Raw genomic sequence first — 23,470 nt, forward strand, 5'->3', positions numbered from 1 at the left:
CTATAGCAGCGGTCTCCTACCTTTTTTGCGCCATGGACCGGTTTATGCCCGACAATATTTTCACGGTGCCTTTAAGGTGTCGCGGATAAATACAACAAAATAAAACTAGTACCGGTACCGAAAAAAAGAAGATTTATTCATAACACACGTGAAAAGACCAAGGAAAACCAAGTAAACGATAAAAACGATAACAAAATAACGCTGAAAACCGATAAAAACCCTGAAAACCATTCACACCTGAGCCTCAACTCTCGCGGCCTGGTACCAAACGACTCAGTCCAAGGCCCGGGGGTTGGGGACCGCTGGCCTATAGGACAAGATCATGTGTTATGTGAGTGTTTCACCATCACCCTGTTGGTGTTTTTCAAATGAGACGTAATGAGTGAAGTGTGGATCTGACAGTGAAACCTCAAGCTCCTTTCCTGATGACTTGTAAGTGAATATCTCAGATAATCCTACTCTCTGACGCTCACGATGACCATAATTTATAGAACGAGCTTCACTTGTTGTTCAGTATGACATGCAACTCATCGGGAAAGTGTTTACTGAGGTCGCAGAGAATCGAAATCGAGGGCTGTTTTCCTGAAGACTTTTGTGCAACCAGAAGACTTTTCCAACTGGAGGAGCTGCCCCCGTGCTGTTTTAAGGCACTTCTAGCTTGGCTTCATTCTTGGTACCTTTCTTGTATATAAATAGATACATTTATGCTTAAACATTTGTTAAAATGGACTTCTAAAATTAAACGTTGTTTACATTTTAATCTATGAAGCCAAAGCTAAAGAGAGTAATATACAAAGCTAAAAACAGCGGCTGCACTTCACAAAGGTTTCCGCCTCTAAGGCTGCTGATGCTGTCACAGGAGATGCAAAAATAAAGCCCGGGAGCGAGTCAGGACTCTGCTGCGTCTCTGTGTTTTTGAGGAACTCACCCAGAAGTAATCGCAGTAGCTCCATTCGTCGGGCTTGAGGAGCTGCTGCTCCGGACCTTCTCCAGGCAGAGGAAAAGTCACACAGTTTATCTGAAGTAAGAAACGAGAGGAGACAGAAAGGTGACGAGTTATGACCCAACTGAAACAGAGCTGCTGAAGTGCTGCGGGAAGGAAACTGAATGTGGACGCAAGCAAGGTTAGAGTTTTATCTGGATCATGCGCATGGCAGGAAAAAGGTCAGGCGTGAGTAAACGTATGTGGCGATGAGGAAGGTGACCCATGGAGGCTTCAGGGAGGAGAGAGAGACAGACTATCACCGAAAACAAAGAGAAAGCATTTCTTCTGTACAGCTCAAATCGAACAAATTAACTTTGTAAACTTGACAATATGTAGTGTGAGAGATAAACACACCCAGCACTCAGCCTGAATACAGACTCCATGGTCCACGGCGTCTTCAATTACTCTCTGAGTTGCAATTATGTAATGTTCACCATCTGCGAGTCCTCCCTCTTGGCACTGCAAGATACCCTCTGTGCCATGTCAACCGCTGCTGCAAACTGCATGGGCATCCAGGCAGGCTGCTTCATCCACAAACGCACAAAAACACACACTGACTCACACTGTTTACAGCATGAGTTCACCACTGTACTGCTGTCACACAGGCTGGAGAGAAACAACATCTACCAGCTGCTTCTTTCTTTTCACTCCAGCATGTGAAATAAAGAGCAGGACAGGGCTCGTTTTAAGCAACACAATATCAGTCATGTGCATCCAGGTTTACCTCTCCAGCTGGTGAGCGATGCTTCAGGATTAAAGTTTGGGGTAGATTCAAAGCCAGGGAAGATTTATTCACAGCACACTCTGTGTGGTACCCATCAAACTAAATATAAAGCATCAAGCAGAATGCTCAAAAACAAAGCGGTACTTTTGCTATTATTGTGTGGGTGGAGCTCCTGCTTTGCTATCAGATCTGCAGAAGCCGGTAAACATGGATCTCACACGCTGCTGTTCGGGAATTGGTTTATCTTTCACAGTGTTTTTCATATATTCAGTGCTTCTCTAGTGCCAGTGTTTTAATGAAGCCATTCTCAGGTCTGGAGTGCTGCGGCTCACTTACATAAGAGAAAATGCCATGAGGCCAACATCACCTTAAGCCTTCACTCTACTCAAAATGCAAGAGAAAGTGATGTATGTCCTTGAAATTGTTATTCAAAAAACACAAGCAACACAGGTAGTTGGTTATAAACTGCTAATGCTACACAACCATAAGACACAAGAAAGAGTAATGAGTGATATTACAACCAACCAAAATCTTTAATTTACTTATTAAAGTAAATTTATTTAGTAAATTCTTTTAAAGTAAACTACGGCCCACCTGCAGGACCTTCATGGCCGAAGAGGGTCCCAGCCCACACTTTGGGAATCCCTGTTTTAATAGGTTGACATGTAAGTTAAAAGATGGTTGGATCTAAGAGCATCCACAGTACAATAGATGGCCAGTTTAGCATACCTTGGATAATAAGAAAGAGTAACCTTTGTCCTTTAGATGCAGATGGACAGCTGAGTCTTGTCCTGTGGAGGTGGCTCTTCTATGTTGTGCCATGCGCCTGTGAAGTGGCTGTTTGGTCTCTCCAATGTAGAGGTCTGGGCAATGTAAAGGTCACTCTTTCGAGGATTCCAATGTTCTCATTTTGGACAGAGAGGACAGATGGTTTGAAAGAGGAGTGAAAGAAGCCATCTATGTCCACTGTGAGCGACTGTCTTTGAACAGAGGCGGTGGCTTACGACACCAACTGTCTGCCATCTATAATCCAGTTTTGAGATTTTCCCTTCCCAGACGCCTTAATGCCCACTCACATCCTGGGCCATCTGACCTCAGGAAATCACATGATAGGGTGGGGCCAGGTTTCACAATGAGCTCACCTGAAACCCTGGCTGATTGTGACCCACACCCGTTTTCACACCTTGGCTCATGTGATTAGGTAGAGGATCATCAGGGGGTCCTTTTGTCCCTCTTTTGGGGGGAAACTCCCACTGGGTTTAAATCTGGGACTCTCCACCATTTGACCCTCGAACTGAAGAAGCTTCTCGGATGAGAGGTGAAACGTCTTCAAGCAACTTAAAGAAGTCCAGATGCTTTTCTTTCCAAGCTCCTTAGACTACGATGACCTGGATGACTGAGAACCTTCACAGACAATTGGAACAATACTTGGTCTGCGACACTCAAGTACACATATTGAGAAAGGGCCACAGTCTCCAACCAAATAAAAACTTACTTGCTAGCAGAGAAGCGAGCTAAGATTAGCCAGCTAACTGTTACGGTAAACAGTCATTCATTTCAGTTGGCTGTTCAGGTAACATTAACCACATTATTGGGTATTCAGTTTATGTAGGCATCTTGTCTCAAACTCAGTTTTGACACCTAAAACCAAGAAGTATTTCAAGCCAATGTTAGCAAACACCAGGCTACTTGCATGACCAAATTGCTAAGATGGCTAAGAAATTTCTTTTTAATACAGTCACAGAATCATTAAAAAGGATTAAAAGGTTTTTTTTTAAGTGTAAATGCTCTATATTGCTATATAAATATAGTCTATATTTATTTATACCAGGGATTATAAAGTGTAATATGTACCCATTTTTAAAGCAGCTTTGTTTCTGGCCCCTACCATTTCTAGCTTTCACTTGAAAATGGTTGCTCTTTAGCAACAAAATATATATATGTATATATAAATATATATATACATACTGTCTTTAACGATTGCCTCTCGCTGTCTTCTGCACTGTAGCTGTGGCCAAATACAATACCATAAGAGCAAACCAAAACAGTAAAGCCTTGGAGGCTGGAAAAATACACAAGGAAATAAAATTCACAATGAAGCTACGCTAAGCTGATAATTATCTATTTTAGAGGCAGATGACGCCTGATTTTTAATGGTAAAATAAAAGTGCCATACTTGTGTATATTACAAGCTCTCCTGTACAAGCCATGCAGTAGATTTATGACGCAAATATCTTTATGTTGGAGGGCTCAACAGAGAAGGCAAGAAAGAAGTATAGAACAGTTAATGTTTTTAGATTTTCAGTATTTGTGACAGAGGAGTGTGAATATTTCCATATACAGGTATATTTCCACATAAAACCTTGATTATTTTGCACTTAAAACTTCACCAACCCCAGCATTAATATGTAGTGGGCTTCCTCACTCTCCTCTCTTTGCCACCACAAACAAAGCATCATAACAACTTCCAAAAAACAGAACGTAAAATAGATGAGTAATGCTCTTCTTCTCTTTGTTATATAATCGCTAAAATCCAGAGGACATGTTAATATGGCAAACTGCCACTGAAACTCACGGGCATGGTAGCAAGCTAATAAACAACATTAACTCACAGCAGCACATTGTAATGTAAAGGAGCAGCGGTGTGATTTACTCTGTGTGCAGACCAGTCACTTTGTTCATTTTCTGCCTCAGAGACCATACTGATTGTCATGGGCACCAGATTTTCCATTACACTGGCTCCACATTTATCATGACTGTTGTTTATCTGCCTCTCACATCCAGCAAAAAATGAGACCATTCATCTAAGGGAAGCCTGTCTGGCTAACTTACTTCTCCCTGATGGCTGCTTAGTGAGGTACTCTGGGGCTGAGAATAAAATATTAATATAGATTACCTTTATGCCACAGCGTGTGATAAATCAGACCGAGGCCAGTCTTGGGGGGGTGTTTGAAGTCCAGCCATCGGGCTTGACTGTTTGAATTTAGTACAAAACAAAGCTGCAAGCTATATATGAGTGTAGATTTGCTGAGTGAACTGGCACATTTAGTCCTCAGTCAGCATTCATAAGCATTCACCCTCATGAGAGTTTAGTATCCAAGCTACAGGCAATGCTTATTTCATTACATATTTTTGTGTTTATTTATTTTGCTGACGAGAGTCGGGGGAGGGGGGGGGGGAAATCAAGTCAAAGAACAAATGGTCCGTGAGAGACGTAAACCTGGCAGATGAACAAACAACTGAAACGCTCTCTTGCGAATGTTCGTTTTCGAGCAGCATATAGCACATTTCCTGCAAGACTCCACCTTCACAGCCGTACACAGGTTCACCTTACTATAACCCCCACTCAGTTTTCTTCTTTATTGTCTGTTAATATTGTTTCCAAGCCTGGGAGCAACCAGGAATGTTCTTAGTTTATTAGCTGATAAAACAGGAGACAAAACGAGGTTAATCATTGTTAATACAAATACTAACTGTAAGATACATTTAAAGCCATTAATCACATATACAGGTTTAATATCTAAAACATGTTTTAAATTAAAGGTAGCTGAAATATATGGTGCCATTTACACCATTTGCACACACAGATGTTAGGCAGCATTGACACCGATTAATTTCAGGCTTCAACGCTCTTGCTTCTCATTCACATGCATTGGATGATGTCACATGTTGCTGAACTGAATTATGGCTCCGTCGCTTCACTTTGCTCATGAGAATGATGCGGTGGCGTGCACAGGCATCAAAAAATAGGAGCTAATACTAACTTTTAATTGTAGCTTGGCTAGCTTGCTTTTGATAAAGGCTGGTTGCTAGCATAATGCTGCAGTCACAGCCTGAATGCAAATCACAGACTTGTCTATGAACACTATCCCGCTCTTGGCCATACTGTAGTGATACTGAGCAAAGAGCAACACAAACCAGAAATGGAGAAGGTTTATTTTACTTTCAAGGTGAAATTTTCCATTTTGTTACAAGTTTTACTAGCAGTTAGCGCGTTTGTGTACTGCTAGCGACCAAAGCAATCGATTTCATCCAGTAACCTCCAAGAACGAATGATGCAGAACAGATGCGTTTCCCTAGCAACCAGTACTTAAGTCACATCCATTTTGGCTCTTGATCAATGTTCACACGATGCCACATGAAATATGAGCGTAATGATACCTAACCACTTTATGAGAGATCATATGTTAATTAGCTGAACTTTTCTGGCATTTACTTTTTCACCAGCAGCCCAGATACGTTTTTTTTATTTTACTTTTCAGAAATACTTAACATCTTCTGATAGTGAGCCAGCTTGGTAGCTAACTCTGATGAACCTTGTGAATCCTTTTCACGGTAACATGGCAAAAAATCTGGACCGTGTTTTAACTCTTCTTTCCATTTGTTCGGACCCAGATTGCCGTTTCTTCACTGAAACCTCCTCTGCAAAGATGCCAGCTGACGTGGTACCGAGCACGTGCAGCCCAGCAACAAGTCAAACCACAGGGGCATGAATGTTTCACTAAAAACCTCAAGTCTCAAAAATTATTAAATCTGATCCGATCGGTCAGATGTGGTGAAGGTGAAAACAAGGTCGCAAGGCGGCTGCTTCTCGTGTGTGAAGCCTCGGCGCCCCGCGAGGGTCCATTTTGCCAACAGTCATGGATGTGAGCGTCTCCATGACAACTGTGGAGGGGTTGTGTAACGTGAGGTGCACCACGACGAACAAAAAGACACCTCTGAGGGCCGACGTCACTGATTTAGTTGTTATCACCTGTATTTTTTTTTTCCAGCTGCTGCAGAGACATTTAGCATGCATGATTGTTTTTTTTTCTTCCCAAGCATCAAGACTTCCCAGAAATTCCTCTTTTTTTTAGTGGAGAAGGAAAGAAATCTCTCCATGAGAACTCTTTGGATGAAGCCAAAGAACAACAATAGATCTGCGAGCTGTGAAAGGCTTTGGAAAAGCAAACAAAGAGGAGGAAGAAATAATCTTCAAAACAGTATGTCTTCTGTGAATATCTGAATGGTTCCCCCCTCCCTCTCAAACCACCACCACCACTTTCTCCTGTGGCGGTGTTTTCCATTTCAACACCCATTAATCAGTGCTATTGCCTTTGTCACCATGGAAACTGGACTTGCTGCATCTCTCTCAGGTCTGGTGGTGTTTTTCACAATAGCCAGACTGACGGCTCCCGTGGCTGCAGCAGGTCAGCGAGCCCACCGAGTGCAAAATCAGCCCCTCGCGAGACACAAAACCCACCTCTGTCTGCTTCTCCATCAACGCACGACCGCCTAACTGCTGCCCCCCACCACCCCCTCACCACAGCCTGCATTATGGACTGAGAGATTACATAACTGCAACTACTGTCTGGGTATCTTCACACAAAGCTACTGTGTACATTATAGAAAAAAATCCCTGCACCGTGGTGAAGACCTCAGTTTCTACTCCGAGTGTGACCTGCAGAGGGTGATAACAACTGGAGGAGACAAACACACACTTAATCTGACATATCATAAAAATACCAACAGGATTCTGCAGGCTCCTCACTTATCAGTCATTAAAAACACATCAGAGAGTCTCCAAAGCGTGAATTAATCTTTGACAGACATAAAATCAATATTATAGACTGAGGCCGCTCAAGTCAATGAGACCGATATGAGTGCGAGACTCCCGCACAGCCTCTTCATTCAGATGATTGAGGTATCCAGTATTGCAGGGAACCCCCTCACATTACTCCACAAGGACATGTAATGCATTATGATTTGAGTTTAACGTCAACAGATGGTAAAAGAGAAAAAACAAGTGATTTGAACTTAATTGAGGTGCATGAGGAGCTTCAGCAGAGGATGCACAGATAGAAGCACAAAGAAGGAGAAGAGGAAGGATTAAGTTTCTCAGTACTCACAGTGATCTTGGTCTCCTTGACCTCCTTGATCTGCCTCTTGGCCGGCGAAACAGAGCCGGGGGGCTGCGGGGCGAGACAGGAGGGATCGTCAAAACTCTCCTCAGTGTCAAAGCTGGCTTCCATCATCATCCCTCTCACCTCCTCCTGCTTCTCTATTCTGGGAAAGCCTCACTCTCTCCTCTCTCCTTTCTCTTTCCCTCCACGCACCAAGGCTGCCAACGGTCTCACAAGCCGCGGAGTGAGCGGAGAGGAGTTGCGTTGCAGGAGGGGGAGGGAGGGAGGTGTGTGTAACTGCGGTGGGAAGGTAGCATGAGGGAGGAGGAGGAGGGAGGCAGTAAGGGGAATTGTGGCGGCTGTGGGAGCGTGACAAAGTCTTGCCTCCGGTTAATCTGCTGTCACATGAGTTTTAAGGTTGTAGCCCAATCACCACCTCACCTCCACACCTGCCTTCCCCTTTCATCTCACCCAATGATGTCCATGCAGGAGGAGAGATAAAAGATGAAGAAACATCACTGAGCTAGTTCAGGGATGGAGGCACTGGAGGATGGGAAGAAGGGAAATTTCAGAGGAAAGAAGAAAAAAGAGAGAGGACAAGGAGGCAGATGAGGAGGGGGGGGGGGTGTATTTACATGATCCTTGCCCCCCCTCCCTCCCCAGAGACCCAGATAGTGAGGGAGGAGGGAGCAGCAAGGCGTAGGTGTTGGTGATGGGGGTTGGCTTGATGGAAATGGCTGAATGATGATATTTAAGAGACAAATTACAACTGGGAGGAGGGGGGAGAGAGCAGGAGGGAAAACAAGCAGCCAATGAGAAGCAGCGTCTCTGATTGTGTGTGTGTGTGTTTGGGAATGAGACGCATGCACATTACAGGGTTAAGCAAGTGCTCAGATTCAGCTGTGTGTAAACAGTGTGTTTACACCGGCAGCTACATCGCTATCGTCTTCCTCACGTGATGCCGCTTCACCCGAGGCATTGAACGTAAAAGCTGCGCACGGAGCAGCTTCCTCGCCACACCTTCGTACAACACCCACCTGGTCCAACAACAACACCATCAAACGAGAACGACACCGAGGAGCGCGACAAACATGTTCTCACCTTGGTCGTGCAAAACATGGCGGCTGGCAGCTCTGACCGCAACAACCACAGTCCAGGTTTGGCGGGATCCGTGGGCCCGGCGCTCCCAGAGCTCCCAGTGTGAGCTTTGATTATTTGTTATTATTTTTTGGCTGGCCTGCTTCTTCACAAACTCTAACATTTGTCCAAATCTCAGACGCCCATATGGCCCAACTGTCCGTCCACCTATACTCTCCTGTGTGATCATGACACTGTATGCCCTCATCTGACTCGTAATTAGTCACGTGGGTTGGCATGTAATCGAAGTTGGCCTGGGTCCATCGGAGCTGCGGGAGCGGCCCTGCTTTCAGTGGAAAGAGAGCGCCAGCTTCCTTTGAAGTGGAATCTTTTACAGGAAAACTGTGGCTGTGGTGATATGGGTGATTGTGACCACAGAACAGCCTGACCAAACTAAAGAGCGTGCTGTGAGTGCTGCTCGCTTTTTACAGAAAGGAGGACGCGAAAAGACACGATGCACAAACAAAAACACGCGACTTTTTGGCAGTTCAGAGTTTTAGCAGCAAATCTGGGCGATGTCTCACTGAGCTGAAGTATCTAGTATCCAATCCTGACAATCATTGCTAAAGAGTAAGACAGCCAACAGGGCATCATACAGTAATTCTTTGGGGAACAGGCAGTGATTCAAGACTGCATGGAGGTTCTAGAAAAAGCATAAAAGCTTCTAAATACTGAACTCTGAAAGTGAGCTTTTCCATTTTTATTTAAACAGATGTTTTAGCCATTTCTTGCCAAATGTGCAACAAATGAGCGAGCTATCAGCTATTCTTAGTAAATATATCTTCAGAGAAATGAATTCCAAGTGCTCAGATACCAAGGTTACATTCTCAGACTGTGTTGTTATTATCCTAAAGCAATTTCAAACAGTTTTAACCTGAGAACAGCTGCAGTTTGTCATTTCTGAGAAACCTTCAAACCTAAACTTTGCCAAAATGACTGTGATCACCTCATGTTTCAGTTTAAAGTAATAAAGAGAGGGAATTATAGGTTAATTTCTTCCTGGTTTTGGAGTCCTATGCTATAAAAGAAGATGAGACTGGAATAATTACATTTATCAGCATTAATGAGGGTGAAAACCTTTGTTACTGTAACAGCAAATTATTTTTTGACAGCTAAGGAAAATCTACATGTAAGTGATCTTAAATAGACACGTGGTGCACTCAGTAAGAAAACTGTCAGAGTGGAGGATGCTTTAAGTAAATAGAAAGCAGTCTTAGCACTTCTGATCTATTCATAGCTTATGAGTTGCTATTAATTTAGAAACGTTACATAAAGGTGATTTGTATGAAATCAAACTTAATTTTGGTTAATGATTGTCCAGTTTTATCAACCAATCACCAGTGACGGGGTATCAGATGCTCAAATTTGAGATACTTGTTGGTTAAAAGACGAATGCATTGACCCTGTGAGACTGTGATGGTGATGGTAGGTAACTCTGATGTTAGGTTTGGCAAAAAAAACGGATGTAAGCCACCTCCTAAGATATGGGTGTTTTTATTGGACGAGAAAGTGGAAAGTGGAGAGGAGACTTGCTTTGATTAAAATGTGATCACACCATAAAAGTAATCATCATCATCATCTGCTGTTACTTCAGACTCAACATCATTGCGCGCCTCTTTCGGCTTACCTGCTTGTGCATCGCAGGTTTCCTCAGAGAAACATTAGCGACCTCTGCAGGCTGACCTTTCTTTGTGCTGCTGTGGCATCCGTTGGCTGAAGAAAAGCAGATAATTACTCACGTTAGAGTTTAAAGTATTTTTCAGCACTGAGTTGACAAAAACGAGCAGATGGTAAGTGAACGAGTTACATCCTGACATGCAGAATTTCAGAACAAGAAAGAACTGTCAGCGTTAATCTCGTTAAAATGACGTTAACGCGACAAATCTCCGTTAACGAGTTACTGCGGATGTGTGAGGCTGGACGGCGTCAATGTGTTAACAAGCTAACGGCATTGATGCCGTCCAGTCCCAAGCACGGTTGTGTTAACGGGTGTGTTAACAATAAGGTGTTAACATCACCTTATTGTGTCAGACAAATTGAACTGCAGCTGCAGGGATTTATATTTTGATCCAGAGGACAGGGAACACCTGGGAAAGATGCATCAGTTAGGGATTCTCTTTGCGCCATAGTGCCCCCTTGTGGAATAAGTAAAACAAAGCAATCTTGTTTATGGCATCATTTGATTTAATTTAGTTGGATTTGGTCGCCATCCATCCAAACATTTTTAGCCAGTCACAATAAAACCATAGATGATATCTCAAATTAAACACAAAGGCAGTGAACGGATCATCCAGTCATGGTGACGGGAAAAGCGTCATAATGTAAATGGGCGGGGCTTCTACCGTTCAGCCGCTAAATCTGTAGAAGTGTAGAATTCATAAAATATGAATCTACATTTTTACAATGTTTATCTACTAATTTTACCCTTGTTGGTTTATACATGAGAGAAATAGTAAAAACTGGCTAACTGATGTTTAGCCACAAATACCTTTTATAAGTAGTGACACTAGAAAAACTACAGCTAAGTTTTTAAATTAAAAAGTAAACGTCTATAATAAAGGCACACATCCTTGAAACATTTTCTTTACAGGCTACGTCCAACTAAAATAAGACATGAACTCTAGAAACAACCCAAAATATAATGTTAACTAGCTGCTGATTCAGTAATTCATTGAATAATTCAGCAATCAGTGTTTAGCTGTTAGACCCTTTGGAGGACACTGAGTATTTTTTACTACTACAGTGTTCTAATTTCACATTGGTACAGTGTGGTTCTGTCCTCAAACTCACACAGAAAAGCATATTGAGATATTCATAATCTGGGCCCTCGGGGTTCACAGCTCTGTAGCATGTCCCTGGTTTCATCCTACAGGCCCATGATGGTTCCTCATTTCTTTGTGATTCATGAGCTGTCGGCTCGTTGTATATCAAACCAGCCCATCTCCAGCTCAAGGTAAACACGTGATCCCGGCAGAGCGTGACCCCCGAGGCCACGCGTCACAGCCGGGGACGCTGATCGGATCAGGGCCCCTCCAGGACACTGAGGCCTCTCCAGAAATAGGGATGAACGTCACTTTACTCAGAAGGGCTCTAAAGAATCCACAACCCTCGGTGACCTTTGTCAGTGACCATAAAACTGAGTATTGGCAGGTTTCTGATCCATGTGGTTTGGACACAAAAGAGAGCAGAAAGGACCCTGTGAGGCCTTCTGTTAAGAAGACAGCTTCAGGGTGAAAATGGGACTCTTGAGGATTTAAACAGAGACAGGAAATGTGGAACAGCTAGCCTGGCTCTTTCTGAAAATACAACAGATCGACTAGTTAATAAACTAATTTTCTTGACTTTCAATGTCGAGAAAATTAGTTTGTGTTGACTATTTCTCACTGACTGACCTCACAAGAACAGCATGAAGAGAGCCAGAGATTAAAAATAAGCAATAATTAAATGCAGAGAGGTGAGAAAAAAAGGCAAATGAAAAACACTCAATGCATCATGGGAATCCCCAGCAGCCTAGACCTATTGGAGTGTATCTAAGGGAGGATTCAGAGTCCCCTGATCCAGCCCTAATTATATGCTTTATAAAAAAAAGTAAAGTTTTAAGCCTAATCTTAAAAGCAGAAAGGGTGTCTGTCTCCAAAGTCCAAGCTGGGAGCTTGTTCCACAGAAGAGGGACTGAAGACTCTGCCTCCTATTCTACTTTTAAACACTCTAGGAACAACAAGTAAACCTGCAGTGTGAGAGCGAAGTGCTCTAATGGGGTGATATGGTACTACGAGGTCTTTAAGAAATGATAAGGAGTGTTTATGACAACACGCCTGGTACAAAAATCAGATTTTTTAAAGTCACAGTGAAGAGAAACAGAATATGTGAGCAGGAATATTTATGAGTAATGTTAAAATGCAATAAGCATAATGCAGCATGACTGCCTAATGTAGCTAATAGTCCAGTATGGTTTAATATGATATGCTACATTTAGGTAACCACACATCGGCCAACTACCTTGCAGAGATGACCGTCCACAAACATGGGCTCTTAGATTGTTTTCTCATTTGATCTAAAGCAAAATAAGGAGTTCAGAACATGAAAGGGTTCCAACTGAGAACCATAAAACATCAGGACCTGAAGCAAGAACGAGTTATCAGACATATTTTTTCACAGATACGGCCCCAGTACCAATTTCTGTTTCCATGTAGCACTTTCATAAGAAGTCACAGAAAATTCCTGCCACCAAAGTTGGAAGCAGGAACATCAGCAGCTACGGAAAGGACTGCTGCAAGAAAATCAGCAATTTCCAAATTCTTTGCAGCATGAAATTGCTTCCCACGATGATTAGAGGACAGAGACGTAAATAAAAAGCAAACAAAAGAAAACACAATCTGTGTTAGCTGTTACAACAAACCTAGAAACTCAATAAAGCAAGGACTCAAAATAAAAGCAGGAAAAGCCCAGGGAACACTTGGAGAGTGAACACACAGAGTGTAACTTGACAAAGTGACAAGGACAAAGGCAAAAACGAGAACATGTATACATCCAACAACAGAAGGTTGGTTACAGAGCAGACCCAAGTGGGAGCAAAAAGAATAAAATCTGAAGTAAAACCAAAAACAACACATAAGAAAACAAACCTGTAAAGAAAGAAAAGACAAATAACAAACACGGAACTGTGAAAACTGACACTAAACAGAATATATCTGGGACCACATCGCATGACATTTTCCAGCCGACATGAAGGCAGACCTGTCTCAGCACCGGCACTGCATCAGTGAAAAAGAGGTAAGCCCGTACTGTATGTCTTCAAAATATCCACAGGTGTGCAACTTATACTAAAAAATACAGTTTTTTCAATACAAAGTCTGGCTCAGAGGTAAACTGGAGTCACTGTAGTTTCTCTGGGTGCACCCCGCCTGTAGGAGCAGAGCTTCTCTGGTGGAAAAGCAGTGATGGTTTTCAGTGACTGCCTCGTGCAGCTGTGGGAGAAAAAGCATCTGCACACCTGCTTACCAGGAAACATCTCTGATTCTAGCTGATCAGCACAGTCTCTTTATTAACTAAGGAGACAGACTCAGAAGGTGCATGTTTATGTATCTGTTGTCCTTAAACGCGTGTTAGGCAACTCCGTCTTATCTTCTTCCCGTTGGATGCCGTGCCGTTATTTCTCCCTGCCTGCTCGGACCAGCTGCTCAGATCCCCGGTTTCCTGTCCAGAGGTCAAAGTCAACATTTGTGCGGCTCAGATCTGAACTGGGCCTTCGCTAAACGTCTTTTTCTCCGAGGAGGGATCGCGCTTGCCTGGTTAAACGCTGACAAACTCCCCTGCAGCTGACTGCCTCCCCGGTTGTTCTTCCTCTAAGTGTGTTTGGGCCACATGCCAGCACAAAGAAGCAAACCATCTGCTATGTGCAAAGATGTCGTTAGCGAGGATGCTGGCAGCGATGGAACATAATAAGCCACTCATTAAGAAAGTGCAGGATTTCCTCTCGTAGTGTTGGATGAGCTTCATGATAATGTAGCAGAGAAATGTATTACGAGAGATTTGTCAAAGGTTCCTTAAGAGCCTTTTGGAAAAACATTACAGAGTCTCTGGAAAAATGATTAGCATTGTGTCACATTTAGCTGAAGGAACATGGTCTTAGCATAATAAGCAGATTAGCACTGATGATGAATGATTGCCAAAAGGCTTAATATGTCTGACTGGATAAATGTTGAAAAATTAAGTTATAACCTGTAGCTCCAAATGCAAATAACCCCAGTGATGGAAGGAGTTTATGCACCGAGATGACACTCATCAGCTTGTTTTTGTCTCTCTTGGTCAATCCTAACCACACAAACCTCCTTTCTCATTCCTTCAGCGCCTATTTTCTGCTCTAGGTGCTCTTATTTTGTTTTCCGTGTGATTGTGCCTTTTGCAATGCTTTCTAAAAATGGATGACTAGGATGATGAAGGCCAAGTTTTACCATATGGTGAGGAGTTCTGTCGTGCCAGCGGTCTCTGCGGGGCTTCAGCTGACGAGGACGGACGTCGCCATGTTGTTTCTGGAACGATATAAACAACAGGAAGGAGGACAGCATGGAAAGAAGTCAAAACAAAGACAAAAACAGAACTTGCTTTAACGTGAATGTGCAGGGCAGCTTCTCAGTCACTGCTTCGCAGTTGTTCAAGATTAAGGACGGAAACAGCTTTATAGAGACTTCAGGTGTATAAATATGAAGCACAATAGAGCACAGAAGGTCAACGATGCCTTAATTTGTTGGTTTCAAAATCTAGACAGTCAGAAGATGCCTTGTGAGACAGTGGGAAGGAAAAACTCCTTTTTAACAGGAGGAGACCTCCAACAGGCTCAGAGAGGGGAAGCCATCTACTGAGACCAGCTGGAAGAAGAAGGGAAGAGAGAAAAGAGCAGCACAGAAAGCCAAGGACAACACAAACGGTGGGAGAGAGTAGAAAGTGAAAAGAAGTCCTGTAGCATGACTGAGGATAGTTCAGGGTCACATGATCCAATCCTAACTATCAGCTTTACCAAAAAAGGAAGTTTGTAGCCTCATAATAAAAGTAGACAGGGTGTCTGCCTGCCACTTTTAGAAACTCCATGAACCACAAGCCTGCAGTCTGAGAGTGAGGTGCTCTGTTACAATAATATGATACCGTGAGAGATGATGGAGGCTGATCAGGATGTTGTACGAGGAAATCAGGGTTTTATTAAATTTAAATTCTGCATTTAAGAGGCAGCCAATGAAGAATCATCCACCGATGTGCTAGCACAAAAGATTTTTCTAATGTCATGGTGACTTTGTCAGCAGAAGTTGAATTAATCCACAGTTTCTTCTGTTGCAGGAGTGCATGAAGACTCCACCAAGCAGCAGGTTATATGATTGGCTTTTCTGTTTGTTAGCAGGATTACTAGAGACGCTGTGGAGTTACGGCTTACAAGTAATTAACTCTCAAAACATTTTTTCATTCTTTTCTACAGCGGCAGAGGACAAAATTAGATGTTCATGCAGCATCTTCACAAATATAAAACTGAAACAGGGCGACATTGTTATGAATTTCTCCAAAGAATTTCGCAAACTAATTCAGATCTTTCTGCATCCAGAACTTGATTCATGCAGAGGGAAGCTTCTCAGTCGCTGACTGATTTTGATTTTGCTCTTGTGACAGCAAAACAGTCGGAGTCAGACTGCTGGTCTGTGTGACCAAAGCAGCCGAACGGCCAATAAAAATGTATGTACAGAGGGTATGTTTGTGTACATGTTGGTGTAGAAATAATTTGGTAAAATTTAAATATTAAAATTTTATTTGAAAATGTGGATTCCTGTTTATTTGATTGTTTTTGTGACATTTTATCTGGATTTTTCCCTTTTTGATTTTCAGACCTCATCTCAGCACAGAAAAGCTGTTTAGTACTTTAAATGTTATTTTTTTCAGACATTGGAGAAATGACTGCAGATAAGGGCAAGAGGATAAAGGAGAAGTTTTCGTATCCTGAAAAATGCAATAAAAAAAATTAGACTGTACTCATCCATGTATGCAGTCCTTTTAGGTGCAAAATGCCATTCTGGATAAATTTCAACTGGCTTCCTGTAGTTTAGCCGTTTAGCATCAATCATTCCACTTAGCAGAGCAGGAAGTCCTTTACGCTGCAGTAACTGTGGGTGAATTAGTGTCGGTCCTTATGTGCAATCAAACAGCTTCTTCTAAGAGAAACACTAAAGTGTGGATTAGGAGTGATATTCAGCAGCAACGTTACTGTTGTGGCAAGAAAGCTACACACAAATGTCCAAATAGGCATGAAAAGCTTAAAGTCAAGAACTTCTAATATCTGTTATTGCAATGAGGACACTTTAACTTATAAGTCACTGGATATCACATTGCATACTTTATTAATTAATTAATACTTAAATTAGACCTACTAATTTAGGTAGACACTGAAGAGCAATATTTTGGTTTTGTCCGTGTTTTGCTGGTGATTTGTTAGAGCAATGCTCCTGCTATTTCTAATCTGAGTGACTGAATTACTGAGGCCCAAGAGTGAAATTATGGGGAACTCCACAAGTGTAGTGAATGTGTTTTTGTTTGTTTTTTTACACCAGTGGTTATTAAATAATTATGTGTGATCAAAGGTAAATAGTAAATGCAATTTTGTGTCTTCCTGCAAAGTTCTCGATATGTAGGTGAAGGGTGGCAGTGATATAGGCTGTAGTTTTAAGCTGGTTAAGTTTAAATACTATGTGAGGTTTGGGCACTAAGAAGTAGATGGTTAGGTTTGGGTTCTGAAAGCTCCTTGGTTAGGTTTAGGCAATAAAACCTCAGTTACACAGAACAAGAGACTGGTCAACAACCTCCTTCCGGTTGCTACTTGAAATCGTATCCCCCAAACAGTTGGTGAGTGGTTGTTTGAGTTTGCTGGGTGAAATCAGCCGCAAAGAGGGTGCTGCATCAAAACTGTTAACATGTTAATCTTACCTGGTATTTCCCTCTCTCCCACATAAACATGGCAAGTGGTTAATTTACATAAATGCTTTTATTGTAAGAAGCTGTAAACACAAAACAATTCTCCTGTATCATTAAATATCTTTAACTGTTCATTGGCAGGAGGCACATTGCTTCATCAGCTGACTGTATACTGTTAGTCAGTTCTTCAGCACCAAAGGTTTTCATGCACAATAACAAAGCCTCAGCTCCTGCCTGTGAATCTTTTTCATCATTCCAAATCCCACTCTCATATTTGCAGCTCCAAAGGGACTAATTCTGTTGTTTGTTTTAAACTTCCATTGTTTTCATTCAAATTCTGTTGTGTTCATTCAAATTCCGTTGTTTTCATTCAAATTATGTTCTTTTCATTCTAATTCCATTGTTTTGATTCAAATTCTGGTCTGTTCATTTTAATTCCGTTCTTTTCATTGAAATTCCGTTTTTTTCATTCAAATTCTGTTGTTTTGATTCAAATTCTGTTTTTTTCATTCAAATTCCATTGTTTTGATTCAAATTCTGTTCTGTTCATTCTAATTCTGTTGTTTTCATTCTAATTACGTTCATTTCATTGAAATTCCGTTGTTTTCATTCAAATGCTGTTGTTTTCATTCTAATTCTACTCTTTTTATTCAAATTCTATTGTTTGTTTTAGAATTCTGTTGCTTTCATTCAAACTCTGTTCTATACATTCTAATTCCGTTGTTTTCATTCAAATTCTGTTGTTTTCATTCAAATTCCGTCATTTTTATTCAAATTCCATTGTTTTCATTCAAATTCTATTCTTGTCATTCTATTTCCATTGTTTTCATTCAAATTCCGTTGTTTTTGATCAAACTCTGTTGTTTTCATTCAAATTCTGTTGTTTTCATCCAAATTCCATTGTTTTCATTCAAATTCCGTTGTTTTTGATCAAACTCTGTTGTTTTCATTCAAATTCTGTTGTTTTCATCCAAATTCCATTGTTTTCATTCAAAGTCCATTGTTTGTTCTCAAACTCTGTTGTTTTAATTCAAATTCCGTCATTTTCATTTTAATTCCGTTGTTTTCATTCAAATTCTGTTCTTTTCATTCAAATTCCATTGTTTTGATTCAAATTCTGTTCTGTTCATTCTAATTCTGTTGTTTTCATTCAAATTCTATTCATTTCATTCTTATTCCATTCATTTCATTGAAATTCCGTTGTTTTCATTCAAATGCTGTTGTTTTCATGCAAATTCTTTTGTTTTTGATCAAATTCTGTTCTTTTCATTCAAATTCCATCGTTTTCATTCTAATTCCATTGTTTTCATTCAAATTCCATTGTTTGTTCTCAAATTCTGTTGTTTTCATTCAAATTCCATCGTTTTCATTCAAATTCCATTGTTTTCATTCAAATTCCATTGTTTGTTCTCAAATTCTGTTGTTTTCATTCAAATTCCGTCGTTTTCATTTTAATTCCGTCGTTTTCATTCAAATTCCATTGTTTGTTCTCAAACTCTGTTGTTCTAATTCAAATTCCGTCGTTTTCATTTTAATTCTGTTGTTTTCATTCTAATTCTGTTGTTTTCTTTTAAACTTCCATTGTTTTCATTCAAATTCTGTTGTTTTCATTCAAATTCTGTTCTTTTCATTCAAATTCCATTGTTTTGATTCAAATTCTTTTCTGTTCATTCTAATTCTGTTGTTTGTTTTAAACTTCCATTGTTTTCAGTCAAATTCCATTGTTTTGATTCAAATTCTGTTCTTGGCCCTGTGCTTCGTACGTTGCTTACTACATCCAAGATCAAATGAAACATCCAAGACCAAATCATCGCGCTAACTCTGAGCTCGCTATTCCGGTTCCCCGAACACACCTGTTGTTGACGATTAGTATAGCTGGATGAAGTAATGTGAGATCACTGGGTGGCCCAACAGGGGCTACGCATCGATAGTAGAAACATTGATCGGCAACCCTTTGATTGGTCGGCGAAAATGTCGAAGGAGCGCGCTCGGTATTTTTCGGCAGCAGAGCAAGAACTCTTGAGTGAGGGATTTCAGGAGTTTCAGAGTTTAATTAAAACGCAAGGGAACACTGCAAAGGCTGCAAAAGCAAGGAGAGAGGGCTGGCAGAAAGTTGCTGACAAATCAAACTCGTAAGTAATTCAATAATAACAATAATAATGGAGTGGATTTATATAGCGCTTTTCAAGGCACCCAAAGCGCTTTACAATGCCACTATTCATTCACTCTCACATTCACACACTGGTGGAGGCAGCTACGGTTGTAGCCACAGCTGCCCTGGGGCAGACTGACAGAAGCCAGGCTGCCATATCGCACCATCGGCCCCTCTGGCCAACACCAGTAGGCGGTAGGGTAGATTTATCATATCACACCATATTATCCAATATTATATTACATTATATTATATTATAATATGTTATATTATATCCCCTTTCACATTAGAGCCACAACAGGACCCACTAGAACATGGGAACAAGTAAAAGTGAAATATAAGAATATTCTACAGAATGGTAATATTTATCACTTATATTGCTTGTCGTCTCTTGGAAAGAGACCCTGGAATACTCTGTTTGTTTGTTCATAACAGCAACCAAGAAAAGGGCAGAGCAAAAAAAAAGACAGGTGGTGGTCCTGCACCCCCTCGTCAACAAGTTGGTTAAGTGAATAATACCCTCACGGGAAAATCGATATCTCTCTATGAGCACACTGTCGCGCTGAGCTAAAGGATCCTGTCTGTCCCGCAATATACGCTGAATTCTGAGGACTCTCCTTATCAATCTTGCACCTTCCGCAATGGGTTGGTCGCGTATACGGACAGGACATGGCTGCGACAGGCTTCCCAAATCCACCTTCGCTTTTATAGCCGTGGTCTCTCATCTTGATTACACGAAGTAATTTACAATTACTACTCTGAAATATGAATTACATCTGTAATAATCACATACATGTAATAGAATGTTAATAGTACATTTCCCTTTTTTAGGAAATGACCTGTATGTATCTGTGTGAAATCAATAAAAGGATCAAGTGCTGCATTATCTTTAGTTACATTGATGTTATTTATTTATGGTGAAACAGTGGTGGAATATCGCTGTTGCTTTCGTATGAATGACGCGGACATACCTGCGTGGCCGCGATCTAATCCTGTTTACATAAAGTAAACCTGCTCCCCAGCAGGTTTACGCTTACGGCTCTGTTGCTATGACAGCAAGTCCCGGATGGGCTTCGGGGAACCGAACGATCCAGGATCACGCGAAATCGTCAACAATCTCATCCAGCTAACTCACTTAGCGCGGTACGAAGAACAGGCCCCTTGTCATTCTATTTCCATTGTTTTGATTCAAATTCTGTTCTGTTTATTTTAGTTCTGTTGTTTTCATTCAAATTCTATTCATTTCATTCTAATTCCATTCTTTTCATTGAAATTCCGTTGTTTTAATTCAAATGCAGTTGTTTTCATTCTAATTCTACTCTTTTTATTCAAATTCAATTGTTTGTTTTAGAATTCTGTTGCTTTCATTCAAACTCTGTTCTATACATCCTAATTCCGTTGTTTTCATTCAAATTCCATTTTTTGTTCTCAAATTCTGTTGTTTTCATCTTAATTCCGTTGTTTTCATTTTAATTCCGTTGTTTTCATTCAAATTCTGTTGTTTTAATCCAAATTCCATTGTTTTCATTCAAATTCTATTCATTTCATTCTAATTCCGTTCTTTTCATTGAAATTCCATTTCCATTCAAATGCTGTTGTTTTCATTCTAATTCTACTCTTTTTATTCAAATTCTATTGTCTGTTTTAGAATTCTGTTGCTTTCATTCAAACTCTTTTCTATATATTTTAATTCCGTTGTTTTCATTCAAATTCCGTTGTTTTCATTCTAATTCTGTTCTTTTCATTCAAATTCCGTCGTTTTCATTCTAATTCCGTTGTTTTTGTTCAAATTCTTTTGTTTTCATGCAAATTCTTTGGTTTTTGATCAAATTCTGTTCTTTTCATTCAAATTCCATTATTTTCATTCAAATTCCATTGTTTGTTCTCAAACTCTGTTGTGTTAAATCAAATTCTGTCGTTTTCATTTTAATTCCGTTGTTTTCATTCAAATGCTGTTGTTTTCATGCCAATTCTTTTGTTTTTGATCAAATTCTGTTGTTTTCATTCAAATTCCGTCGTTTTCATTTTAATTCTGTTGTTTTCATTCAAATTCTGTTGTTTTCATTCTAATTCTGTTGTTTGTTTTAAACTTCCATTGTTTTCATTCAAATTCCGTTGTTTTTGATCAAATTCTGGTCTGTTCATTCTAATTCCGTTCATTTCATTGAAATTCCGTTGTTTTCATTCAAATGCCTTTGTTTTCATGCAAATTCGTTTGTTTTTGATCAAATTCTGTTGTTTTCATTCAAATTTCGTCGTTTTCATTCAAATTCCGTTGTTTTCATTTTAATTCCGTAGTTTTCATTCTAATTCTGTTGTTTGTTTTCAAATTCTGTTGTTTTCATTCAAATTCCGTTATTTTCATTTAAATTCCGTCATTTTCATTCAAATTCCGTCATTTTCATTTTAATTCTGTTGTTTTCATTCTAAATGGAAAGATTCCAGCTGATCCTCCTTCGTGCACCTCCTCTATTACAGTAAATGACACTGGCTGAAAACAACAAGCAGCTTCCTAATAAACACAACGATGTACGCTGGCATCCTGGTGGCAGCTGTTTTGAAGCTTCATATTCAGACGTGAAACAACAGCAAACTAACAAATGAAAAGAGACTGCTGCCGCACATGGCTTCTGAATGTAAAAATAGCTTTTGGGTTATTTTTTTCTGCACTGTGTGTCTGTTTGTGTGTTTGTGCTTGAGCCAAAGAGCAATCGTTGCCAGAGGTGCTGTGGGAGCAGCCTCAGTTTGTCCCGTGGGAGCCCATCCTATCCCCCTGGATTCCTTTCCAAATGAAGTGTAACACACACACACACCGGAGCAGATGTTTGTGAAAGGTCACCTGCCTTCGAGCTTCTGTATTAGTACGACTCCTCAGCGGTGGGAGCAGAAGACAAACAGCAGAGAAAAGACACTTCTGAATCCACAGTCTCACTGCTCGGTATCGAGTGCCACACGTTTAAGATAATCAGATTAAAGTGGATCGAATCGGCAGGCCTTTCTCCACATGAACAGGCTGCTGAGATACAATGATGGGGAGGAATGATAATGAGGCCTCTCACCGTTCACAGTGTTAAAGCGCTGAGAGCTGAATGCTGAGATATATAAATTAAACCAGATCTGCTGGAATCAGCACATTGGAGGTGTAGATTTACTGTAATGCCCAACGGCAATAAACAGTACAGTTTGATTGTTTAAGCTGATTTTCAGTGGATTCAGATGGAACGTTTTGTTCCTGGGTATCAATTCCTTTGCACAAATATATGACGGTGTTTAACAAAAAAAGGAAAAATCATCATGGATATGCAGAACAATTAATTCAGTCAGAAAGCACTTTTGTGTAGACGTCTCTGTGACGATGAAGGGCCAAAAATGCAAAAACAAAAGGAAATAAATGTCTTAATAAAAACCAAAAAACATCATGAAATGCAAGTAAATGTTTCTCATATGGTTTTAATTTTCAGTTGTTAAATATAATAATAATAATAATAATGGACCTGATGTTGTGTTTATCATTAATTATGTTCAGTTTGCTTCATCTTTAGTTTTTCACCCTCGTGTGTTTCCTGTCAGTTTATCCTCAGTTACAGGTGCTGTTTGTTTTGACCTCTCGGTTTAGTCTTTGGGTTTTATAGTTAGTTTCCCTCAGGTCCCCCTTTCTGCAGGTCTTCCTGTATGTTGCTTTATGTTGTTTTATTTTGGTAGCCTTTGTCCACGGTCTCGTTTCCCTGATTGTTTGCACCTGTGTTTTCTCTACAGCTGTGTTCACCTTCCCTCAGTGTGTCTGTGTGTGTTTGTGCTCTCGGCTTGTTTCTGCTCGACATACTGTTTGCTGTGTTTTCTGTTATCTCCTGTGGTTCCTGAATTCCTGTTATTTTCCCCAGTGTTTCTTTTGCTTAACCATGGACTTGTTCTTTAGTTACCTTTTGCACTCCTGTTACACCTGCAATAACGAGTCATCTTTATTTTGCTCTTTGCCTGCTCACAAACCTGCTTTGGTGTCCTCATTCCTTCTTTAACCATAAAAAGCTTTGCAATAAAAACCAAGCTAATGTTTGGATTCCAAAAACTGGAGTTCCTAATGGTCAGTTTAGTCTGGATACACAAGTCAGTCAGTCCCCACAGACTGTCATAATGACTCTACA

General features: G+C 40.6%; 1 protein-coding gene across 2 annotated transcripts in view; it reads right to left on the reverse strand.

The window, feature by feature from the left end:
* The window catches only part of gas7a (growth arrest-specific 7a), a 54,848-nt gene that overhangs the window by 24,569 nt on the left and 6,809 nt on the right, over positions 1 to 23,470 (reverse strand). For both annotated transcript variants that reach the window (XM_004556366.3, XM_076883435.1), the window contains exons 3-6: positions 14,683 to 14,760; positions 10,356 to 10,441; positions 7,598 to 7,660; positions 929 to 1,018 (exon numbers count right to left, since the gene is read on the reverse strand). In XM_004556366.3, coding sequence (XP_004556423.2) covers positions 929 to 1,018; positions 7,598 to 7,660; positions 10,356 to 10,441; positions 14,683 to 14,760 — 317 coding nt within the window. The remainder of the gene's footprint in view (positions 1 to 928; positions 1,019 to 7,597; positions 7,661 to 10,355; positions 10,442 to 14,682; positions 14,761 to 23,470) is intronic.

The sequence above is a fragment of the Maylandia zebra genome, linkage group LG4 (assembly GCF_041146795.1).
Source record: "Maylandia zebra isolate NMK-2024a linkage group LG4, Mzebra_GT3a, whole genome shotgun sequence".
NCBI classification, from domain to species: Eukaryota; Metazoa; Chordata; class Actinopteri; order Cichliformes; family Cichlidae; genus Maylandia; species Maylandia zebra.